At 34.1% G+C, this 22,864-nt stretch overlaps 1 protein-coding gene across 1 annotated transcript; it reads right to left on the reverse strand.

The window, feature by feature from the left end:
* Positions 1-880: 880 nt before the first annotated feature.
* Positions 881-12,775, reverse strand: LOC11424413 (probable disease resistance protein At5g63020). Its single transcript, XM_003608210.4, has 3 exons — positions 12,628-12,775; positions 12,242-12,519; positions 881-3,484 (listed from the first exon to the last, which is right to left on the reverse strand). The coding sequence occupies exons 2-3, from the start codon at positions 12,479-12,481 to the stop codon at positions 1,034-1,036; spliced, it is 2,691 nt and encodes an 896-aa protein (XP_003608258.1). The 5' UTR covers positions 12,482-12,519; positions 12,628-12,775; the 3' UTR covers positions 881-1,033.
* Positions 12,776-22,864: the final 10,089 nt, after the last annotated feature.

A 22,864-nucleotide genomic window follows, 5' to 3' on the forward strand; every position in this document is an offset into this window, starting at 1 on the left:
GCTGATTTTTCAATATGAACCAAATGAACACCGCAACAATATGCGAAATCAAACAACGCCCGTACAGGACGACGAACAACACAACGCCGCACTTAGACGACGAAATCACGAAGAAAAAAAACACTTGATCTATGTGGAAATCACTTATTTAAATCGAAAGAAAAAGGAAACAAAATGCAGAGGGGTGATTCTAGGTAAAAAATGACCTAAAACCATCCATCCTTGATGATTGAAAGAGAAAGAAAACCTAGAGAGAAGGTGGAGTTCCTCTCACTAAAAAATAGAAGGGAACAATCTACAACAAGAAACAATAATTTGGTTTTACACCACGAGCTCATTAGTTTTTGAAATGGTAAACATGAGGGCAGTAACATTGAGGTGGGATGAATCGAGCTTCACATATTTTTAAGTACAATTTTTTTCTTTTTAATTACCATTAATGTAATCATGAGATTATAAGAACTTTTCGGTGGACACCACGAAATGAAATGCAAGTATATTTGAAATGTGTCTGATATCATGTTTCACAAACACTCATGCGAAGGAAGAAATTTAATCTTGGGAGCCAAAAAGAGAGAGAGGTATTGGTCAATTCAGTCACGGTCTTAGAACTATAAAGCAAGGAGAAAAGCATGATCCTTAACACTTTTATGGATCTATTTTCTTCAACTATGCTTTTGGTCTTGGATAAGATAGAATTTAAGAAATTGGTAGCATACACCATATTTCTAAAACCTTTCCAAAATTTAGTTACACTGATAGAGAGTGGTGCCAACGAAACTAATGAAACTAGTAGATAGTGCTGCTGTCTCTCTTTAGTGCACACACGTTTTTCCATTAGCACTACTACGAAATTTTAGTTAAAATAACAATCATGACATAAACTAACTAGACCATAGACCGTCTACTATAAAAAAGAAGCGTAAAGAAATTGTACATAAACAATATTGCATATACAAGATTAAGCAGCAACAATTTAAAATTAATAAAGAAAATGGAGAACAAAGGTACACATAAGATTTACGAGATTCAGTCACCATTGAAGTTTAGGACGTAGTAAGGTTGGAATAATTGTGTCATCCCACTCTAATTTGTCCCACCACTCCGTCTCTCCTTTGATTGCAATCAAGTTATTCTTTAAAGCAAAGCTGGAATTCAAAGGAAGCTTCCTCAGATTGGGGCATTTAGCTACCTCAAAACGTTTTAAGGAAGGAAAATCCAAAGCTCTCTTGTGGATGCTCACTAGTTTTGGCATATAAAAAAGGCCAAGAATTTTAAGATTTGTGAATATATTATCAGCTTGCTCGTCATCTTTAGCTTCTTTCACAACCTCTTCGATTGAATCACAAACAGACACAACAAGGACCTCGAGAAGCGGAGCATACCTCAACCATGTCAAATGAGTTATTGAACCACAAAAATTTATGCACACTTGGCGAAGCATGCCAAGATGGCATTTGTCAGTAATCGAGGAACCATCCACAAGGCTGTCTGTGCTTGAAAGATATATGCTTTCCAAATGATTCATTTCTGACATGGATGTTAATAATGAAAACATTTCAACTGACTTATTGTCCTCCTTTTTCCAACCAGAAATACTAATGCGTCTAGTGCAACCTCGTAATTTGGTGGAGTGAAGTAATCTCTGCACACTAGTGATGCTAGTTAATTCAATGCTCAGTGCCTCCAATTTTGGTAAGGATTCCAGCTTCTCTAGTAATGATATCTCTTCTTGTACAGTGTTCTCAATGTCATCACCTCGACTAAATCTAAACACCTTTAATTGTTCAAGACTTTCTATCACTTCCAAAGGAATGGGGTTACTGCTGGTGCTGGTGCAAGTCATGCCATCCATAAGAAATACCCTCAACTTTTTCAACTTCTTCAATGCAATAGGCAACTCAAGTACTTTTGATCCTGAGAGGTTAAGGAATTCAGAGTTGATTAACTCTCCTATTTCTGAGGACAGATTGATTATACAACGATTCCTTGATAAATCCAACACTCTCAGCCTTTTTATGGATTGGAAATTTAATGATAAAGGGTGACCCTCTCCTAAATTTAAACAAAGGGTGATGAGATTAGGACAAGTTGGTATCTTCCAGCTTTCTTCCAACAACTTGGTATCCCTAGTTATTATTGAAATCCTCTCTACAACATTCAATCTTTTAGAATCCATTTCCGATATGGAAATTGCTTCCCCTTGAACTACAATTTTGTCTTTGTTTTCATCTTCATCTCGAGCTAACCATAGTGCCATATCTCTAATCACATCATGCATCTTAATTTTCCTTTTATACCAACCAGTCAAAAAGTTTAATTCAGAACCAATACCCTCCTCTAATAGGCATGAAAGTATTAATTTTTCAATAATAGATTTCCCTTGATTGTACATATCATGTATACTTTTACCATCTTTATCGAGAAATCCCTCACCGATCCATCGATCAATAAGTTCATCACCATCTAATTCAAAATCTTCTGGGTATAGTGCGCAGTACAAGAAGCAACTTTTATGCGCCTTATCTGGAAGTTTGTCATAGCTAAACTTGAGGATTCGAAAAACTTTTACAAAATCTGAGGCTTTAGAAGGAGAACTCCTCAAATTATTTCTTGCATCCATCCAAGCATCATAACTTTCCACCCCTGCCATGGCACTTCCCACAGTGATTAATGCTAGCGGCAATCCTCCGCATTCTTTAGCCATTTCATGCGCTAGCTTTGGGATCTCTGTGTGACATTTTAATGTCTCATCGCCTACTTTGTTACAAAACAATTCAAATGCTTCTTTATCATATAAACATCTCACTTCCAGTTTTGTTTCCGTTTTCATTTTAGCACACACATCCTCAAACCGTGTTGTGAACACAACTTTTGATTTGTTGTTACTTTCTTTCGGGACCGGAACTCCTATCGCCTGTAGTTCTAGCTTTCCCCATAAATCATCTAACATCAACACAAACTTCTTTCCTTTCAACCGTTCATGAATCTTCGCTACTCTTTGGTCTTCACTACTTCTTTTCCAAAAACTCTCATCAATCCCTAATTTATTGCTGATGTCAGTCATGATTTTATTGATATCACAATCTTTAGAAACCACTGCCCACAACACAAGATCAAAACAATGCTCTCTCTTTCCAAATTCACTTTGAATTCTCTTCATAAGAGTAGTTTTTCCGGCCCCACCCATTCCATATAGACCAATTATTCCCACATTATCATCTTCAAGACTATGCCATATTTTGTCGACCATCAAGTCCAAGCCTATAGTCTCACCACAAGGAATCTCAGCAACAAGTTTAGGTGGTTGCTCAATAGCAAACTGCGTCTTATCAGCTTTAGAAAGCATGGCATTCACCTCATTGAGACTCTCAACAATTTTCTTTCCCAACTTGTAGCTTGACACAAAGTTTTTTGGGCAGTAACCATTTAGACATCGGTTACTTTGAACTTCTTGAAAATTTGGAATATCCTTCATCATTTTCTGTTAGAATCGCAAAGCCATAAATCTATGAGATATATATGTAGGACATCTATAAAGAATTTTATTTTTTCAAAACATAAAATAACGCTCAAACATTAAAATATAAGAAACGGATGTTTCAAAAATCAAAACTCTATGATTTTTTGTACAAAAGGCTCTGGTTAATAAAATTGAATAATTTTAAAGTTTGGTTTTTTAAGCAAAATTTTAATGTTTTTATGAGGGATAATTTGCGAAACTCTAGCTTAATTTATGGGAAAGTTGTGAAATTTTCGGTATGTTTTATTACCATACGTTGTGAAAGCTAAATATTTTCTAGAAATAAGTTCGTTGATTATCTTTGGACTAAGAAGGCATTGTTGAGAGGCCTTGAGATGACATGGGTTTGAAGGTTAATTTTTGATAAGGTTGTTTGATGGGGTTAATGTGCCAAGTGAGTTTATAGAGATGGCTTGTGATTTTTTCAATTTCGTATAAGTATTTGGGCATACTTGTTTAGGTGAATCCTAAGAAGCTAGCTACTTTGGAGTCGTTGTTAGATCATCTTAGCTGTAGATTGAAGTCTTGAGGGAATAAGTTTGTTAGTCTCGGTGGCCGGATTGTCTTGATTAATTTGGTTTTGAATTCAATACATAAGTTCGGGTGTGGACGAAGATTGGGGGGGAGGGGGGGAGGTGGTTGAAAATAGAACGGGAACCGACCGAGAACCCGAACTGCTTGTACTGACCCCTTCATACTCGATTCATTAGGGTCGGGGATGGATTAAACAAAAAAAAGTGCAAAAAATCACGCAAGCGAAGCCGGGAAATGGACCGTAGCGCAACGACTAGGACTCGTGTCAGAGGAGTTTTGAGCGTGAGCTACCACTCATGCAGCGACAAGGACCCGCAACTCTCGAAGGGGCCACCAACCGCCCGAATCACTGTAGTGTAGGAAAGCCTCCCTTTACTCAATGGATAATGCTTATCCTCTTCCAATAAAAAAAAATGATAAACAGAGGAGAAAGAAAGAGGTCTAGTGTTGGGTTAAGTGGATAACGGTGTGCCAGCCCAAAGGGAGGCCTTGTGGTGAGAGCGGTCAATTTAAGTCCGTTGTCGAAGTGGAGATGGAGGTTAAGTTAAAATGATAAACCACTTTGGAATGAGGTTCTAGTGGGGAAATATATACATTACTCTTCGAGGTGGTGGAAGGACATTGTGGCGTTAGAGGAAGAGGCGGGTTTTGGGTGGTTCATGTTGGAACACAAATGGAAAGTGGAAGACTAAACACAAAGTCCCACATAGGATATAACTAGTGTTGTGTGAATTGAAAAAAGTGGAAGTCCATGCTGGATTTATCACCCACATTTATATATGAGTAGAGGGACGTTCCCTTGGACTGCCCACTTTTATAAACAGAATGAGCACTCGTAAATAATCATTTCTATCACATGCGCACGATGTAGCCTCCGTCTAGATAAGCTTTGGCTCGGGATAAATGATATATATTTTTTACTACCTAAAAATGTTTAATTAATTAATTATTTTTTAAAATTTATCTGAAAGTGCTTTTTAATGAACTAACTCAGTGTAGTAGTAAATCGTAACAGTGAACTTGATTATTTTATCACGGTAAAGAAAGTGACCTGATTGTGACAACACATAAATCTCTTCGTTATAATGTTTTGCAGGTATTTTTGGATTCCAAAACAAACAGTTCAAACGAGGAGTTTTTAAAAAGGTTGGAAATGCAATATTAACAAGGTTTGAAGAGATTATTGGGTTGGTAATGTTGGAACAAAATGTATTTTACAATAAACCTTAATGAGTTTTGATGATAACAAGGTATTAAAAATTGTCAATTGGATATTGCTAATATTTGTTCAAGTGTACAGGACCATAGATAAAGTTGATCAATTTAATAGGTCTTGGAAGAACAAAAGAGAGCTAAGGAATCAACAAGAAGAGAAACCTAGAAGCGTCTGAAGAAATCTGCCTCTGAAGTTGAAAGTGCGTCTGAAGCTAAAATGCATCTGATGACGTCATCAGAAGCAAATCTATCAGAAGCAAGACCTTCAGAAGCCAACTGTTCAGAAGCTGTATAACACCAGAAACTGAAGTTGATCAGAAGATTCAACCTGAAGTCTCAAATAGTTGTCTATTGGATTTAACCTCGTCTAAGAAAGCGAAAGACTAAAGGGAAGGTGCCAACGTTTGTTTGAAAAGCATTGGGTGTTTGTCCTTCATTGAGAGTTGACAAAGTACAAAGTGTACAACCACTACCTCCACGACTCTGCTTGTGTCTACGCTACAAGACAAGATAAACAGCTCTGCCTGCATAAATGTTCCTTCAAGATAGGAATGGATTTGAATGTGATCCTTCATAGGACAACATCCAAATCAGGCAAAAGATCATTGGTATTTGATCAAGGTTTCTCAACGACTCTATTGACATGCTTAAAGATCTCAACGTCTCTCTCACACCTCTATATAAAGGAGTGAAAACTTAAAGATCAGTAGAGACAAGACAACAAGTTAAAAGCGCCCAAACTCTGCCAAATTTTTTCACACAAAGCACTTTGAATTTCTGTGTTCATTTGATATATCTTTGAAATTCTTAAGTCTAGAGAGTCTTTCAATTGCATTGTATTGTGAACACCACTGATTGTATATTAAGTGTTCAAACTCAAACAATTTTCTGTGTAATTCTGTTTGAATAGAAGTCTCTTGCTTTAGTGCTTGAGCAAAGGAAGTCTCTTGCCTGCGTGCTTGAGCATTTGTGAATTCTCATACTAGGTGTAGTCTTGAGCAGTTGTAATCTGTGTGATTAAACTTAGTGGAAATCTCCTTGGAAGTGCAAGGGGGACTGGACTACTTCCGGTTTGTGGAACGAACCAGTATAATTGTTTGTGTCTCTCTTTATTCTCTCTACTCTGTTTTTACTCCGCTGTGTATCCAATTCTGAACTACACATCAGAAGCAATTTAATTGCATCTGAAGTATTATCACATCAGAAGCACTCTTAAACAGCTTCTGAAGTGATATCAGAAGAAGATTTTATCTTGAGAAAAAGAAAACACAATTCAACCCCCCCCCCCCCCCCCCCCCCCCCTTCTTGTGTTTTTCTCACCTTCAGGTAATGCTCCTTTTTCTATGCAATGGCTTTGTTTGTTTTCAACTTTAGGTCAGAAGGAGGCCAAAGTGATGGATTTGCGGTTATGTGGTCCTGGTGTGCGAAATCAGACATTCTCTTAACGTAGACCGTTGTTTGTTTGTGAGGTGAATTTATTAGTCAGTCTAGTATAGTTGGTGGAAAGCATACCAAGATTAGAAGGAGGAAGATGTTTGGGTTGGAGGTCGAATGATGGAGGTGTTATTTCGGCGAAATCGGCGTATAAGTTGCTAGAATAGCGACTTGCTCAAGAGAATTTTTTGTCCCTTTTTATAAGACTCTATGCTATTTCCAACTACAATAATTATTTCTTTACCTAAATACTCATATTTTTTATTCATCTTTTTCATTAATCAACAATGAATAATATGTTGAAAACATAAACTAACTCTCGATCTTAAAAGATAAAATTGTAAAAACAACAGTGATTTCAAATAATTTTAATACAAATATCAACTTTCTTAATTCCCGTGATTTTGGTAAAATGATCTTATATACAGGGACGAAGGTAGTATGTTGTTTCGGTGTTGTTATGTCTTTTTTTTTTTTTGCTCTTTTTGGCATGAGTCTGTTATCCCAGTGTGTTCTGATAGCTGGGGTGTTTGGTTGTCTGATTTTGGTGTTGCTGCCTCTAGTTGTGGCGGGTTTATGCAGTTCTGGTTTTGGGATGTTTTCTGTTTTTTTTTTTCTTTCTCTTATCTCTTTTGGATGTATTGGTTATTTTGGTGGCTTTGCGTTTTGGAGAACTTTTCTTTTGTATTTGTTGTTTATGCATTTTGCTTATCTTGTGTTTGGTATTGCACAGTTAATAAAAGTTAGGTTAAATATGTTTTAGGTTCCTAAAAATATGTCAATTTTTTGTTTGTCCCTCTAAAAAATTTCTTCAACTTTTAGTCCTCAAAAGTTTTTTGTCTTCACTTTTGGTATCTCCTTTAAGTAAACTCATATGTAGAATTCATATTTTTGAATAAAATTTTGCAGAAAAATTTATAATATTATAAGCATGGCTCCCAAAAAAATTATAATTTTTTAACAAAACATGAATTTATATATTTTTTTGCGGTTAAAAATTCATATTTAATTTATGTTTTTTTTTTAATTCTAATTTATGTTGGTAGAGATTATTACAATATTCTACACATTTCTACCCAATTTCATTAAAAAAGTACAAAAATTTAGGTTAAAATAGAGACCAAAAGTATTGATTGTAAATTTTATAGGGACGAAAACGAAAAATTAATATATATATATAAGGACCAAAAGCATATTTAACCCATAAAAGTTTATCCGTTTATTTATATATATATAGAAAATTACTTTTTTTTTTTTGTGTAAACTTGATATTCTTCATGCACAACCTGCAGAGACTAATCTTTCGAACTTTGGAGGACCTAAATTGGTTGCCAAACTTTTCCTAAGAGTTTTTAAACGATGTTGCATGTTCAATGCTGGATTCGAACCCATGATCTTGTTTAATATAGAAAATTACTTTAATACTCATTGTTTGTTTGCTTCAGCTTCTTCTTGGGTAAAAAACACTTTTACATATCAAAAGGGCTTCTTGCTACAAAAACACATGTTTGGTTCAGCTTATAAAAATTAAAAATCAATTCTCAACTCCAAAAACAATTCTCTTTAAAGTTAGGATTCCTAACTTTTAAGTCGGTTAGAATCAATTCTACGTTAATTTCCTTCATTGTCTTCTTTAATTACCATCAAATTTCTTCCACCTTTTCTCTTTCTTTTATGGTAATTATACATTCAAAAGTGATTTTAATCAAAACTATCTAAACAACATACATTTTATTTAATCAAATATGCATTATTGCATCCAAACATAAATCAATTTTGTTAAACTCAATTATAACAAAATCAATTCAGTACTCCGGAGAAGGATACACACTCAATAGACAATCATATTATTATAATTATTATTATTTTTGCCTTAAAAGTACTTTTCAAAATGGCAGGGATGTAAGAGTTAGTCATATACATAGTGCCTATTTGCTTCACCATAAAAATCATCTTTATGGTACCCATCGCAGTAGACATTTTTACGGCAAGTACAAAAATCTTGAAGAAAAATAAAGTTTAAAATTGATAGGGGCTTTTTTGAGATAAAAACAAATTGTAGGAGGCAGAATCTTAATTGTACCAAGAGAATCTTGTGTATTATGAAAGAGTGGTGATATAAATCACCCCATGTAATTCTTGTACACCCCATATTGCAGGGGCAATTTTGTCCATTCACAAAAAAGAAGGATTAATTTTGTCCAACAAATTCAACAACTCTCACACTCTATCTTCTTCAGACCTCGCTTTCTTCTCCCTCACCGGAACCACCACCGGCAACCAGGGCCGGCCCTAGGGCATAGGCCGCGAATGCGACGGCCTACGGCCCAAAAGTTTTTTTAAGGTGTAGGGTGTATATAGAAATATTTGGATTTTGGAGGTATATATAGTAAAATTATCTGAAAAGGCCCAAACTTTGACATGATAAAGGAATGGGCTGAAATCTGTTAATGTTTTTGGCCCTTTTAGTGAGATTTATTATATATATCCCATGTGGTACAAATATTTCTATATACACCCTCCTATAATTTTTTTTTTGTTCTTAATAATATGCTCAAAATTTTATTATCGAAGAAATTAATGATATTTTTTTGGATCCTTTATTCCTAATAATGTGCTTCACTAATATTAAAATATTGACGATATTTTTTTATCTAAGAAATTGGGATAATTTAATAACAAAACAAATTCTATTTTAGTTGAAAATGGGGTGCTAAAATTTTAGTTTACTATGCATGTGCTATTTTTCTCTGCATCTACGGTATTTTATTTTGTTTTGGTGTTTATAGAGTATTTAATTTATTTTCAGATGTTATCTAAAAAACATTTATTTGGTAGTGAAAAGCGAAATGAAGAGCTAAAAAAACACTACAATGAACTAAAAAAAATTATGATCTATTATGTAAGGGCCCTTTTTTCATATTATGTCAAGGTCCGTAAAACTCTAGGAACGGCCCTGCCGGCAACCTTCGTCCACCGCCTTCAATCTCAAAATTCACCACCACCGTCGCCGTCATCACCCTCAAAATTCACAGGCAGCACCGTCGCCGTCAGATCTAACAACCTCCGTTCGACTTCAACCCCGTATGTCCACCACCGTCGTTACCCACAACCACCGTCGACTTAGATCTCACAACCACCGTCGACTTCCTCACCCACAAATCTCACCACCACCATTTTCGTCGATCTAACAACCACCACCACGGATGGCCGGAGAAGAAAGGGGTAGAGAGAGGGAGAGTCTAACGACGTCGACGAGGCGGAGGGGAGGAATGGACGGAGAAGAAAAATAGTTGGAGATGTGAGATTTTTTTTTTTTTTTTGTACAGTGAGAAAGAGAGATCTGGGAACGAGGATTGGAGGAGAGAGGGTTAGAATTTTTTTTAATTTAAATGCCACTTATGCAAGTGGTACAAAAGTGTGTACAAGAAAAAGATGTCTACCCATCATTTTCCATTATGAAAATATTATGTTGGAATGAGATAACTCATTTTATGTGTGCTGCAGATTCCACAATGGAAATTAATCAATCACTAAATGATGGGAAAAACTTTGTACCAATAATATGGCAACCCAAAAAAATCTTAATTGTACAGATATATCTAATAATTTATCTCCAATAATAATTATATAAATTTTATAGCAAACAAGTCCTTTGGTGGAGGCTAAAGCCCTTGGTTTAGGTTCTTCCCCATCAATCTAGGTCTAAAACCACAGTAACATTGAGCCAAAAAGAACGCCCAATTGCCACGGTATTTTTGGGACAAAGAACTTTAAATTTAAATAACCCAAACAATCAAGCAGAAATTAGTACGTATCATATTAAAGCTCATAGAAATATCATGTAAAACTACCAATGTACCAAGGACCTACTATGTAGAATCATCAATGTGTCAAAGACCTATACATGGTAGGAGATCTTTGGCATATTGGTGGTTCTACATAGTATTTTTATGAGCTTTGATTATTTGGACTAGTACAAGACTAATCTCCGCTTGATTGTTTAAGTTATTTAAATTTAAAGTTTTTTATTCGTATTTAAGAGTGTGTTCTACATAGATCGAACCTCACAGGCGATAGCCTGTTAGATTTTCCTATTTGTAAACTTGAAATTCGATATGATATAGGTTAAGAGAGTGACAAATATGATATAGGCTAAAGGCAAATAATGAAATGCTAGAAATTAGAAAGTTACCTCTTGAATATTCGTGAGCTTAGATCAGTTGATAGGGATATTGTATATTATATGTAGGGGTCAGGATTCGAATTCCAAACACCCCACTTTTATACATTTAAATATGTGAGCTCTCAGGGACGGAGCTAGTTGGTGTTGAGGGTGTGTAGGGATTTCTAAATTTTACATTAGTTATACTACTATTATGGCTATTTTCACACCTTGGTACTTTTGTTTTGCACCTCACTAAAGACTAGGCCTGACTGGTGCACTCGTGCTCTCATTTTAATTGGAATACTAGTGTGACATGTTGACAATTGTTGTTGTTAGTTATTTTATCATTTGGATGATTTTTTTTTTGGCTTAAATGCTCAATTGGTCCCTTAACTTAATTTCAAGTATCGGTTTGGTCCCATAAGTAATAAAAGGTCCGTTTAGATTCCTTAACTTTATTTAAAGTATCGGTTTGGTCCTTTCTGTTAATTTAATTCAAAAAAACGTTAAGTTTAGATACCAAACTAATACTAATTAAATAAGTTAAGGGACTAAAATTTAACGTTTTTTTGAATTAAATTAACAGAAGGGACCAAATCGTTACTTTCAATAAAGTTAAGCGAACTAAACGGACTTTTTATTATTTAAGGGACCAAATAAATACTTAAAGGACAAAAAAAACATTTAAGCTCTTTTTTTTTCACTTAAAAGCCAAAAACACATAAAGATGGAGCTGCTCTTACCATTAAATAATTCATTACACCAGTCAAACACACTTTTTACAACTTCGCAAATAAATTATATAATATATATTATTGAAAAAAAATCTTTTTATTCTTTTTTTAGAAGAATCTTTTTACTCTATTCTCTAGTTCTACTTTTATTATTTTTCTTATGATATGATTAATTGTATATAATGTACATAATTTTATTTTTTTGAAGTGATAATGTAAATGATATTACTCTTTGGATTTCTTAGTGATAAATACGTTATTTTCAATTTTTTATTTGATAAAAGTAGCACAAATGTAAATTTAGTAGTTTAAATTATAAATTATTAAGAAAGAGTTTAATCTAACCGTTCCAACTGTAACATTGTTTTACACATGGATTCAATTATGTGTTTTTATGTCAATTAAAGAATATAACAACTAATATATTTTTTATCACATTAAATTATCACAAGGTTATATTAAATGGGTGAAGTTTGCTAATTTACAAAATTTAATGTTTTTAGGTGGGTATAAATTAACATCCCTTATATAATATCATTAATTAATGAAGTTAAAAAATTTATATCTCATTATCTAAGGTCCTGGATACTCGTAAACTCTAACCACTATGCTACTTGACAAAAAAAAAAATACCTCTTGAAGCTTTTGAAATTCCTGAAGCCAACCAATTCCTTCATTAGTCCTTTTCTTCACTCCTGTGCTCTCAGCTCTATCAATTTCTGTCTGCACATCCTTTTCCTTGTTTTGAAGATCATCCCATTTTTCTTTCAGTGATTCCAGATTCTCCTGCAGCTTATAAACATAGGCAGCTTGTGCATTTGTGCAACTGAACAAACTTTTTGCAACTTCCCAAATTATTCCCAACGCTTCCATGGTTTTATATACTTTGATTCTCAAAATATTAATCAAGGCTTGTAAGAAAGAAAAACAAATCTCACAGTTAGACTTTCGTTTTTACTTATTGCTCATAAATATTTTTTAACAATAAAAATGGGATTTAAACGTATACTAGTTCTTACCTCTGATTATAATATGCCTTTAGTAATCTTGTGTGATTATTAATTCGACATAGAACATAGCTTAATGATTCTTTTCCAAAGTTTTGAAAGAAAGAATATTGCTCATGTGTGTCTTCTACTTCACAAAGGGTTTGGTTTTGCCACTTCTTCTTTTGCTTTGATTTATGGTATTCAACAATTCCACATTATAGAGAATCAAAGGTATCGGTCCTACACCATTGGAGTCCGACATTCTTTGGTTACTTTGATTAAAATAATAACATTATTATTATCGTTTTTCTTACATGATATGTAGCTGTGGTTAGTACTTCCTCAGTTTCACATTAGATGTCTCATTTGAGTTTTACATGATTATTAAAAAAATGATTAATAATGTTTATTTTAATGAAAAAATATGTATCATTTGCTTAAACACTCTTGTTAATTATACTTAATGTAGTAATTATAAATGATTAAAATGCAACAAATAAGGGTATGTTAATAAAAAAAAAAAAATGTTTTTTTTTTCTTTTTGACAACAAATAAAAATAAATGTTGTATTTTTGTCAAAATAAATAAATGTTGTATTATTATTGCAAAGGAAATAAATAATTTGAGACAAAAATAATTAGGAAAGAAGACACCTAACACGAGACAGAGGGAATATAATTTTGACTAAACCAATACGAACATTTCAGAGTTTCCCATTAGAAATAAAAATGAATTACTTAAAATGATTTCACATAAAAGCCCACAAGTTTTTGCTTTTGCTTTTGAATAATTCTACTTTGTCTTTTGCTTTTGAATAATTTCACTTTTTCTTTTGCTTTTGCTTTGGCTTATGGCATTTTACTTAGAATTCTGCTCTTTACTCAAATGGTTTTACTCATTCCCAAAGTAAAAGTCCAAAATGCCCCTACGCATGTTAACTTACGTAGCGTGAGTTAACATGCACTAGTTATAAGAGAAACGTGACTTAAGTCACGCTACGTGCTGTGATTAGCCCAGACAGAACCTCATTCTGCCTCATTTTCAAACACAACACACACAAATCTCAATTTTCTCTCAAAATACCAAACTCCAAAATTCCATCAACTAGGAGGGGTAAAATTTCAAGTTTTAAAATAGGAGGGATAAAATTCAGATTCAGTCAAAATAGGGGGACAAAACTGCACTTAAGCCAAAAAAATAAAATATTAATATGTGTGGTAAAATTGTAGAACCTAATATAACCATTTTAGAGTTCACTATTAGAAATAAAAATAAATTAATTAAAATGATTTCACATAAAAGGCCCACAAGTTTTTGCTTTTGTTTTTGAATAATTCTAAATTGTCTTTTGCTTTTTCCTTTTGAATAATTCCACTTTTTCTTTTGCTTTTGAATAATTCCACTTTTTTATTTTGCTTTTGCTTTGTTTGGTTTATGGCATTTTACTTATAATAAAATGTCGATATGTTTTTGAGTTTTTCTTCTAGGAATAATCATTTTGATCTTTAAATGTGTAACAAATAGTAATAATAGTCCATCAATGTATCAAAAATTTAAAATAGTTATTGATTGTGCACTTCATTAGTTAAAATAGTCATTGTCGTTAAAATAATTTCTCAATGCGGATATTAACTTTTTTTCATATATGGACTGATATGAGATTAACTAAGTACTTAGAGAGGTTGATATACGTAAGGGACTAATATGATAAGATTAATGAAACATTTTAATGTAAGAGACTATTTTAAATTTTGATTCATTAAAGTACTTATGATTACTCGTTATACATTCAGGTGTTCATTTTTTGTTTTGATTTTAAAGAGCACGTCACCAAAAATGCACACCTAATAGTGTTAGAGAATGAGGATATTGTGGATTAGAACATCCATCTCCACGATCTTTGACCATGTGCTTATAAAACAACTTAGAGCATCCACATTGGTAGGGTCTTTACCATTTAAGATTCGGTACCTAATAGGTACCCCTAATGTGGGAAAAAAATTGGGGGTCTCTTAAGATCCAAGGTCTAACTTAAACCCCCAATCTTAAGTGGACCCCACACCACTTTTCAATAATTATTTGAATTATTTTTGTTGTTTTTCATTAATAAATAGTTATTAATGGGACCCATTTAGACATTTTGATAGATGATCTCCATTGGAGTGATTGAGTACCTATTAGGTACTATTATTAAAAAATAATAAAAAAGTGATGTATTCATGTGAGACCCGTTTAAGACCTCAAATGTGAGGGTCTCCATTGTAGATGCTCTTCTGAGTTCAGTTGTTATGATATTTGGAGTGTGTTTAATTAGTAACATCGAAAATGGTAATAAAGAATAAAAAATACTGAGAAACAAATTATACGGCGCTAAGACACACCTTCATATATATATATATATATGCTTAATTGCTATTTTAGTCCCTTAACTAATTTTTGAGTATCGGTTTGGTCCCATAACTAAAAAAAGTCCGTTTTAGTATTTTAAGTTTATCTCCGTTACATATTTTGGTCATTTCCGTCAGTTTAATTCATAAAATGTTAGGGTTAATAAAAAAACGTTAACTGTTGTATATGTGTCAGTATGACATTGGTTCTGAAAATTTTTATTCTCTTTTTCCCTCATCTTCATTAAAACCTTCATCATTTTTATTCAACTCAACAGAAAAAAAAAAAATTAGTTAACAAAAAAAAAATACAGCAGAGAAGGAAAAAATCCCAGGTTTCCCATTTTCTCCTTTCCTCGTTCTTCGATATGTTCTTCTTCTCCCTCACACAACATTCATCTTACCACAACCATAATCATTTTCTCAAATAAACATCACTAACATCAAACTTGAATTTTAATAATTCAGACAACAATTTCATGGCTTGCAAATATGAGTTTTGAAGAGTAATCAGATTGGGATCTAAGTGCCCATGTGAAGAACAACGTGTTTGATTTGGGTTTGAATCAGATTCGCGCATATTATGGAGTGGTAGGTCGCATGAATTAGAAGCAGAAAACGGTGGTGGAACCACCTTGGAATCCGACAACACACAAACTCAAATCCGTCGTCGTTTTCACTCTCTTTTTTCTCATGAATTTTTCGTTTCCATTGGAAAGCCAGTGTCTTGGCCTCTCTTATTCTTTCCAATTCCAATTTTAACAACAACCCCATCAGAACCAAGGAAAGGTTGATGTTGATTTTGTTTCCTTTTGTATTGTACGGATTGAAAGGGTTCTTATAGATCTGAATAAAAGTGGTGCTGGTGGTGTTTTTGTTTTCTTTTGTGTTGTGAGAAATTGAGATTTGAGTGAAAGAAGAAGAAGAAAGTGGTTTTTGATAATTTGTGTTGTTTGTTGATGAAAGAAAACCAAGAAGAGAAGAAGCTGTGGAAGAACATACGGTTGAGTTTTTATGTTTCTTTTCCTGGATTTAGTTGATGAACATGATGAAGGTTTTGATGAAGATGAGAAGAGATGATAAAAATTTCTAGAACCAATGACATACTGACACGTGTACAACCGTTAACGTTTTATGAATTAAACTGACGGAAATGACCAAAACATGCAACGGAGATAACTTTAAATACCAAAACGAACTTTTTTTTAGTTATGGGACCAAAACGATACCAAAAAATTAGTTAAGGTACTAAAATAGCAATTAAGCCTATATATATATAGGCTTGGTTTGATAAACAATTTAATTGGCAGCTTATAACATTTTTTTTTACGGAAAGAAGCTTATAGCTTTTCATTATTAATCAAAGTATGAATACAATGTGGAATATTAAGATGATAATGGAAACTAGCATGATTTAGTGCTTCCCTAGCTAGATTATGGGCAATACTATTGGCTTGTCTCCTAATGGACTTCACATCAGAGTTCGCTAAATCAGTCATTAATAGATGTCTACAATCGTGTATTATGGCCATGAAATCTGAGACACCATCCCCCTTATAGATATTCTCTGCCACCACTTTTGAGTCCGTTTCGAAATCCATATTTACTAAATTTAGGTCTTTCGCCCATCGCATAGCATGTAGGAGTCCTATAGCTTCTCCCATTTCCACATCAAGTAAAGGTGTGAAACACTCAGTACGGCTTATAACATGATTTCCATTTGCATCTCGAATGCAAGCTCCAAAGCCTACTCTATGGAGAGAAGCAGAAAAGGCAGCATCAACATTACACTTGAATCTCCCAACACTTGGTTTTGACCACTTACTTATGTCGAAATGCGGGTTTGCTGGCGAGCTTCGAATCCTTGTCTCTTGCGCGGCCTTCCAACTATTTAGGAAAGCCACCGCTCGGTCACCAATCTACTCTGTTGTTTCTACGATATTTATAACATAAATTCTTCTATATATAAGCGCTTGTTATAAGTTATTTTTGTAACAAAACGATGAAATAAGGTTGCATATCCTAAGGCATTAGAGATCCTTAGGATATTTTGGTGCAATCTCGTAATTTGGTTGATTGAATTTGAAATAGTCTCTGCATACTAGCCAAGTTGTTTAAATCGACACACAGTTCCTCCAATTTTGGTAAGGATTGCTAGAGAAATATCTTCCTCGACAGTACTGTTTCCTTTAGAGAAATGTAAATAACCATATCTAAACACCTTTAATTGTTCAAGACTATCGAACACTTCCAAAGGAATAATTTTAGCATAATTATAAAGCATATCATCCAAAAGGAGTACCCTCAAGTTTTTCAACTTCTTAAATGCTATTGGCAACTGAAATACGTTTGATCTTGAGAGATTAATGAATTCCAAGTTGATTAACTTGCCTATTTCTGAGGAGAGTTGAATCACAAAATCATTACTTGATAAATCCAACACTCTAAGCCTTTTCATGGATTGGAAATTTAAAGAAGTAAGGGATCGTTAACTCTGTAAACAAAGGGTGATGAGATTTGGACAAGCCGGTACACTCCAGCTTTCTTCTGAATCCCAAGTAGTTATTATTGAAATCCTCTCTACAACATTCAATCTTTTAGAATCCATTTCAGACATGGAAAATGCTTCCCTTTGAAGTACAATTTTGTCTTTCTTTTTATCTACATCTCGAGCTAACCATAGCGCCATATCTCTAATCACATCATGCATCTTAATTATCCTATTGCTTCTCGAATGCCGAAATTTAAATTTAGCTTCAATATCATCCTCTAATAGGCATGAAAGTATTAATTTTTGAATAATAGCTTTCCCTTTGAATAATAGCTTTCCCTTGGATGTACATATCGAGAAATCCCTCACCAATCCATCGATCAATAAGTTCGTCAACATCTATTTCAAAATCTTCTGGGTATAGTGCACACAGTACAAGAAACAACTTTTATGTGCCTTATCTGGAAGTTTGTTGTAGCTAAACTTGAGGATACGAAAAACTTATACAAAATCTGAGGCTTTCGAAGGAGAACTCCTCAAATTATTTCTGGCATCCATCCAAGCATCATAACTTTCCACCCCAGCCATGGCACTCCCCATATATAGTGATTAATGCTAGCGGCAACCCTCTGCATTCTTTAGCCATTTCATGCGCTAGCTTTGGGATCTCTGTGTGACATTTTAGTGTCTCATCACCTACTTTGTTACAAAACAATTAAAACGCTTCTTCATCAGATAGACATTTCACTTTCAATTTGTGAGCTTTCATTTTAGCACATAAATCCTAAGACGGTGTCGTGAAAACTACTTTCGATTTGTTTTTACTTTGTTCCATGACTGGAAATCCTAACGCTTGTAGTTCTAGCTTTTCCCACAAATCATCTAATTAACATCAACAAAAACGTTTTTTCTTTCAACCTTTCATAAATCAATGTTACTCTCTGCTCTTCCAAAAACTAATCTTCAGAAAACACTGCCCACATCACGATATCAAAACTATGCCCCCTCTTTCCTAACTCATTGTGAATTCTCTTCATAAGGGTAGTTTTTCCAGCCACACCCATTCCATATAAACCAATTATTCCCACATTATCATCTTCAAGACTATGCCATACTTTGTCGACCATCAAGTCCAAGCCTACAGTCTCACCACAAGGCATCTAGCAACACGTTTAGGTGGTTGTACCATAGAAATATGCATATTAACAGCTTTATAAAGCATGGCATTCACCTCATTGAGCCTCTCAACAATCTTCTTACCCAACTTGTAGCTTGACACAAAGTTCATTGGGCAGTAACCATTCAAACATCGGTTGCTTTGAACTTCTTGAAAAATCAGATTATCCCTCATCATTTTCTGTTAGAAACGGAGTCATATACGTTAACCTACGAGATATATATCTACGTAGGATTTCTATTAAGAATTTTATTTTTTTTCAAAAAAATCATACTGGACCACAAAAACATTTGAGATCCAAATTAAATTTGTGGTGGGATCTTTATAAAGCTATTAATAATGTTTGAGTAATTGTCACAATTTTTTTTCTTCTAAGTAAACCATAAAATTGGTCGTTGTTTTTGTAAGACACTATAAAATTAGTTCCTGACTCTTTAATATTTTAAATTAGTTAAAGCTCCTTACCACATTTGTTAGATAAAGTAAAATCATATTCCTTGTGATAGCTGAAAGCTAGTAATGTAGTTTTTAGTTTTGGTATTCACAACTGGTGGTCGAACCCGCTCATTTGTATGGGTATCGACTAACTGCCTTGTATCATTGACTACTCTGTGTTTCTCTCTGTAATTGTTAGGGCACACCTTGTGCTGCAACAATTACGTCTTTGGTGTTAATTTATTCCATTTTTGATTGTTCAAAAAAATATATTTTAAATTAGTTTTTATCTTTGTCGAAAAATTCTCAATTAAATCTTTCATCATGTGCAAAAATATAAAGATAGAGACCTAATTGAAAAACTCTTGATATAAAGAGATTAGTTTGAAATATTAACAAAATCAAAGATTAATTTAAGAGTGACTTATAGAGAGACAAAAATCAATTTGATCAAGAATATTATTATAAAGGTATATTAAAGGAAGCTCATTATTCAGAGGTATATATATATATATATATATATATATATATATGCTGCTAACTTACACCTACCTAAAAACACTAAGGTGCAAGTTAGCAGCAAGCTACACCCACTTTTCTTTTACTATTTAAAACCAACATTAGATGAAGGATAGTTTTGTAAATTTATATTAAATAAAACAAGAAATACGCTGACAGCTTTTTTATTAAAACATGTTTTCCGGCGTTCTCACTCATGTTGATGTACAGTGATCTCATGTTTTGTTCCGGCGTTCTTTCACTCGGTTTCTTTTTTAATAGGCACAATTGCTCAACATCTTTCTTTTTCTTGAGCCAATTAATTGTTTAATACATTCATGTACGTCAACTTTGTTATCTTTGAAAAATAACACTAGGTTGTGCCACTATTCCAAATTTAATTCAGGGAAAAAAATGCAATTTTTTCTTCTTTCTTTGACAAAAAAAAAAGACTGGTGCTAGTCACACAAAAAAAAACAAGTTACATCCCAGAATGACTAATATACCCTTTAACTAAAATAAAAATTTCAAATCAACTAAATTTACATTAACGTAAATTGAACATAAGTAAACTTAATTTACATTAACCTAGATTGAATGTAAGTAAACTGAATTTACATTAACCTAAATTGAACATAAGTAAACTTAATTTACATTAACCTAGATTGAACGTAATTAAACTTAATTTACATTAATCTAGATTGAACGTAAGTAAACTGAATTTACACTAACCTCTTTTATATATATACGTAAACTAAATTTACATTAACCTAAATTGAACATAAGTAAACTTAATTTACATTAACCTAGATTGAATGTAAGTAAACTGAATTTACACTAACCTAAATTGAACATACGTAAACTTGAATTTACATTAACCTACATACGTAAACTACACTAACCCCTTTTATATACATACACGTAAACTTAATTTACACTAACCTCTCACTTAAAATCAAATTGACAAGCATATCTCATACCAAAACAAACAATAAACAAATAGAAACTCATCGAAAATGAAATTCATGAAATTCACTATCCTTTATGAATATAGTACAGATCAATAATAAAGATGTTGATTCAGATATTGGTTGCACATCTATGGTGATTTGTGGATGAAAGGGAGTAAGAGTTCAGAATGATCATAAAAGATGGGTTTTTAAAAATTTACATGAAGAGGGCAATTTTGATATTATTGTAAAATTTTAAATAAATTTGGATGTAACTTATTTTTTTTTTGTGTGACTAGCACCAGGAAAAAAAAAATGCAGTTTTTTCTTCTTTCTTTGAAAAATAACACAGTTATTTACCAAAAAAAAAAAAAAGCGAAAGCTTCAGGGAAAGAAAGAACTTTAACATTCAATATTGTTTAGAAAAATTTAAGGAAACATGTTTCTCATGTTTTGTCTAAGAATGAAATTTACCAATTGGTCCTTTGTTTAAAACATACTTTTTATTGGATAGGATTGGTCTTTTGGTAAAAGACAAGTGGGTGTAGCTTGCTAACTTGCACCTTAGTGTTTTTAAGTGGGTGTAAGTTAGCAGCCATATATATATATATGTGTGTGTGTGTGTGTGTATTTTCAAAAAATATATATATTCTCTTTCTGATAAGAACCCCCTATCTATGGGTCTTTTTTGGCTATCCTTTTCTCTCGGCCTCCAGTCTGACTATGATAGATAAGGGGGAATAAAATAATGGAACAGAGGTTGTACCTCTCTTCAACCAACCACTCCTGTCCTGGAGCAAGCTTAGCCAGCCATCCCATCCTTGTGGCAGGAGCCCTACAGGTCACTTGAAAGCTGACTACTGGCAGTGTCATTTCATATAACGAAGGCTTTCCATCCATGAAAAAAAAAAATAACGATTGGGGACTTCTTAAGTGGTACTTTCCCTCTCCGGAACCATTTTTACCATTTCCTCTCAGACCATGACCGGAGTGCTGATTGCTATTGGCTTCGGCTGGATGTGTTCATCGCCACTGGCATCATGTGGTTCAGTGAGAGGGGCCCCGACTTACTCACCAGGAATGCACCCTAACCTAAGGGTGAGGGGAAAAAAGGATTAGGCTCTGCAGATGAAATAAAGAAGAAGGATAGCATTCTCTACTTCTATCATTGGTGCTATTGTATATGAGGAGCTTTCTTTTTGGTATGAAATGACCAATGAGACAGAACACTGTTGGATGCATTCCTTCGCTAGCCGCTAGATGGTTCGGGTAGCTACACACCTGCAAGCTTCGGTAGCTGGAGAAGAGTTGCTATCGCAGGGAAAGAAAGATCTCCTATCTTTTGATTAGGAAATCGGCACATACCAGGGGGTAGCGACTGTTTATTAAAAACACATGACTCTGCTAAGTGGTAACACGATGTATAGAGTCTAACACCTGCCCGGTGCTGGAAGGTCGGAAGGAGAAGTGTTATAAGCTTTGAATGGAAGCCCCGGTAAACGGCGATAGTAACTCTAACTTTCCTAAGGTAGCGAAATTCCTTGTCGCATAAGTAGCGACCTGCACGAATAGTGTAACGACTGCCCCGCTGTCTCCGACATGGACCCGGTGAAATTGAATTCTCCGTGAAGATGCGAAGTACCAATGGCTAGATGGTAAGACCCCGTGCACCTTAACTATAGCTTCGCAGTGACAACCTTGATCGAATGTGTAGGATAGGTGGGAGGTGATGTCACAGAACGACCAATCCTGAAAGACCACTCTTTCGTGTAAGGATGCTTAACCGCCACACTGAAAATCCGGGGGGGGGGGGGGGGGCATGACACTGCGAGGTGGGTAGTTTATCTGGGACGGATGCCTCCTAAAGAGTAACGAAGGTGTGCGAAGGTAGGCTCAAGCTAAGATTCTATCTAATGCTTTTCCCTCTCCTATCAAGGAATAGGCATAAGTGACTTGCTAAAAGTAGAATGTCATACGAGAAGATAATTTTAGAATCCTCCTGTTGATGCATTGCTTAGCTAATTTAGTCTCTGTTCTCATCGCTGCTCTGGTTGAATGGAAGGGCCAGCTTACGGACTTGGAACCTCTGGCTTCAAATATTGAATTACTTCGGAGGGGTTTATCGGCGAATTCCGGGTATTCAATCTCTTTTTTCGGGCTTTGCCGGGCTCTTCCCTTTCCTTTGATAAATTTCCTCCTACAAGCTCTTGAAAGTCTTTGACTAAGCCTTCTTCCCGCTCTACTGGAAACTTTCCAATATGCTTCGAGTGCCTAAAATATAAATATAAGATAAGAGGCAGAGGAAATCTCGATTTCGATGGAAGCCAAT

Source organism: Medicago truncatula, chromosome 4, assembly GCF_003473485.1.
Source record: "Medicago truncatula cultivar Jemalong A17 chromosome 4, MtrunA17r5.0-ANR, whole genome shotgun sequence".
NCBI lineage: Eukaryota > Viridiplantae > Streptophyta > Magnoliopsida > Fabales > Fabaceae > Medicago > Medicago truncatula.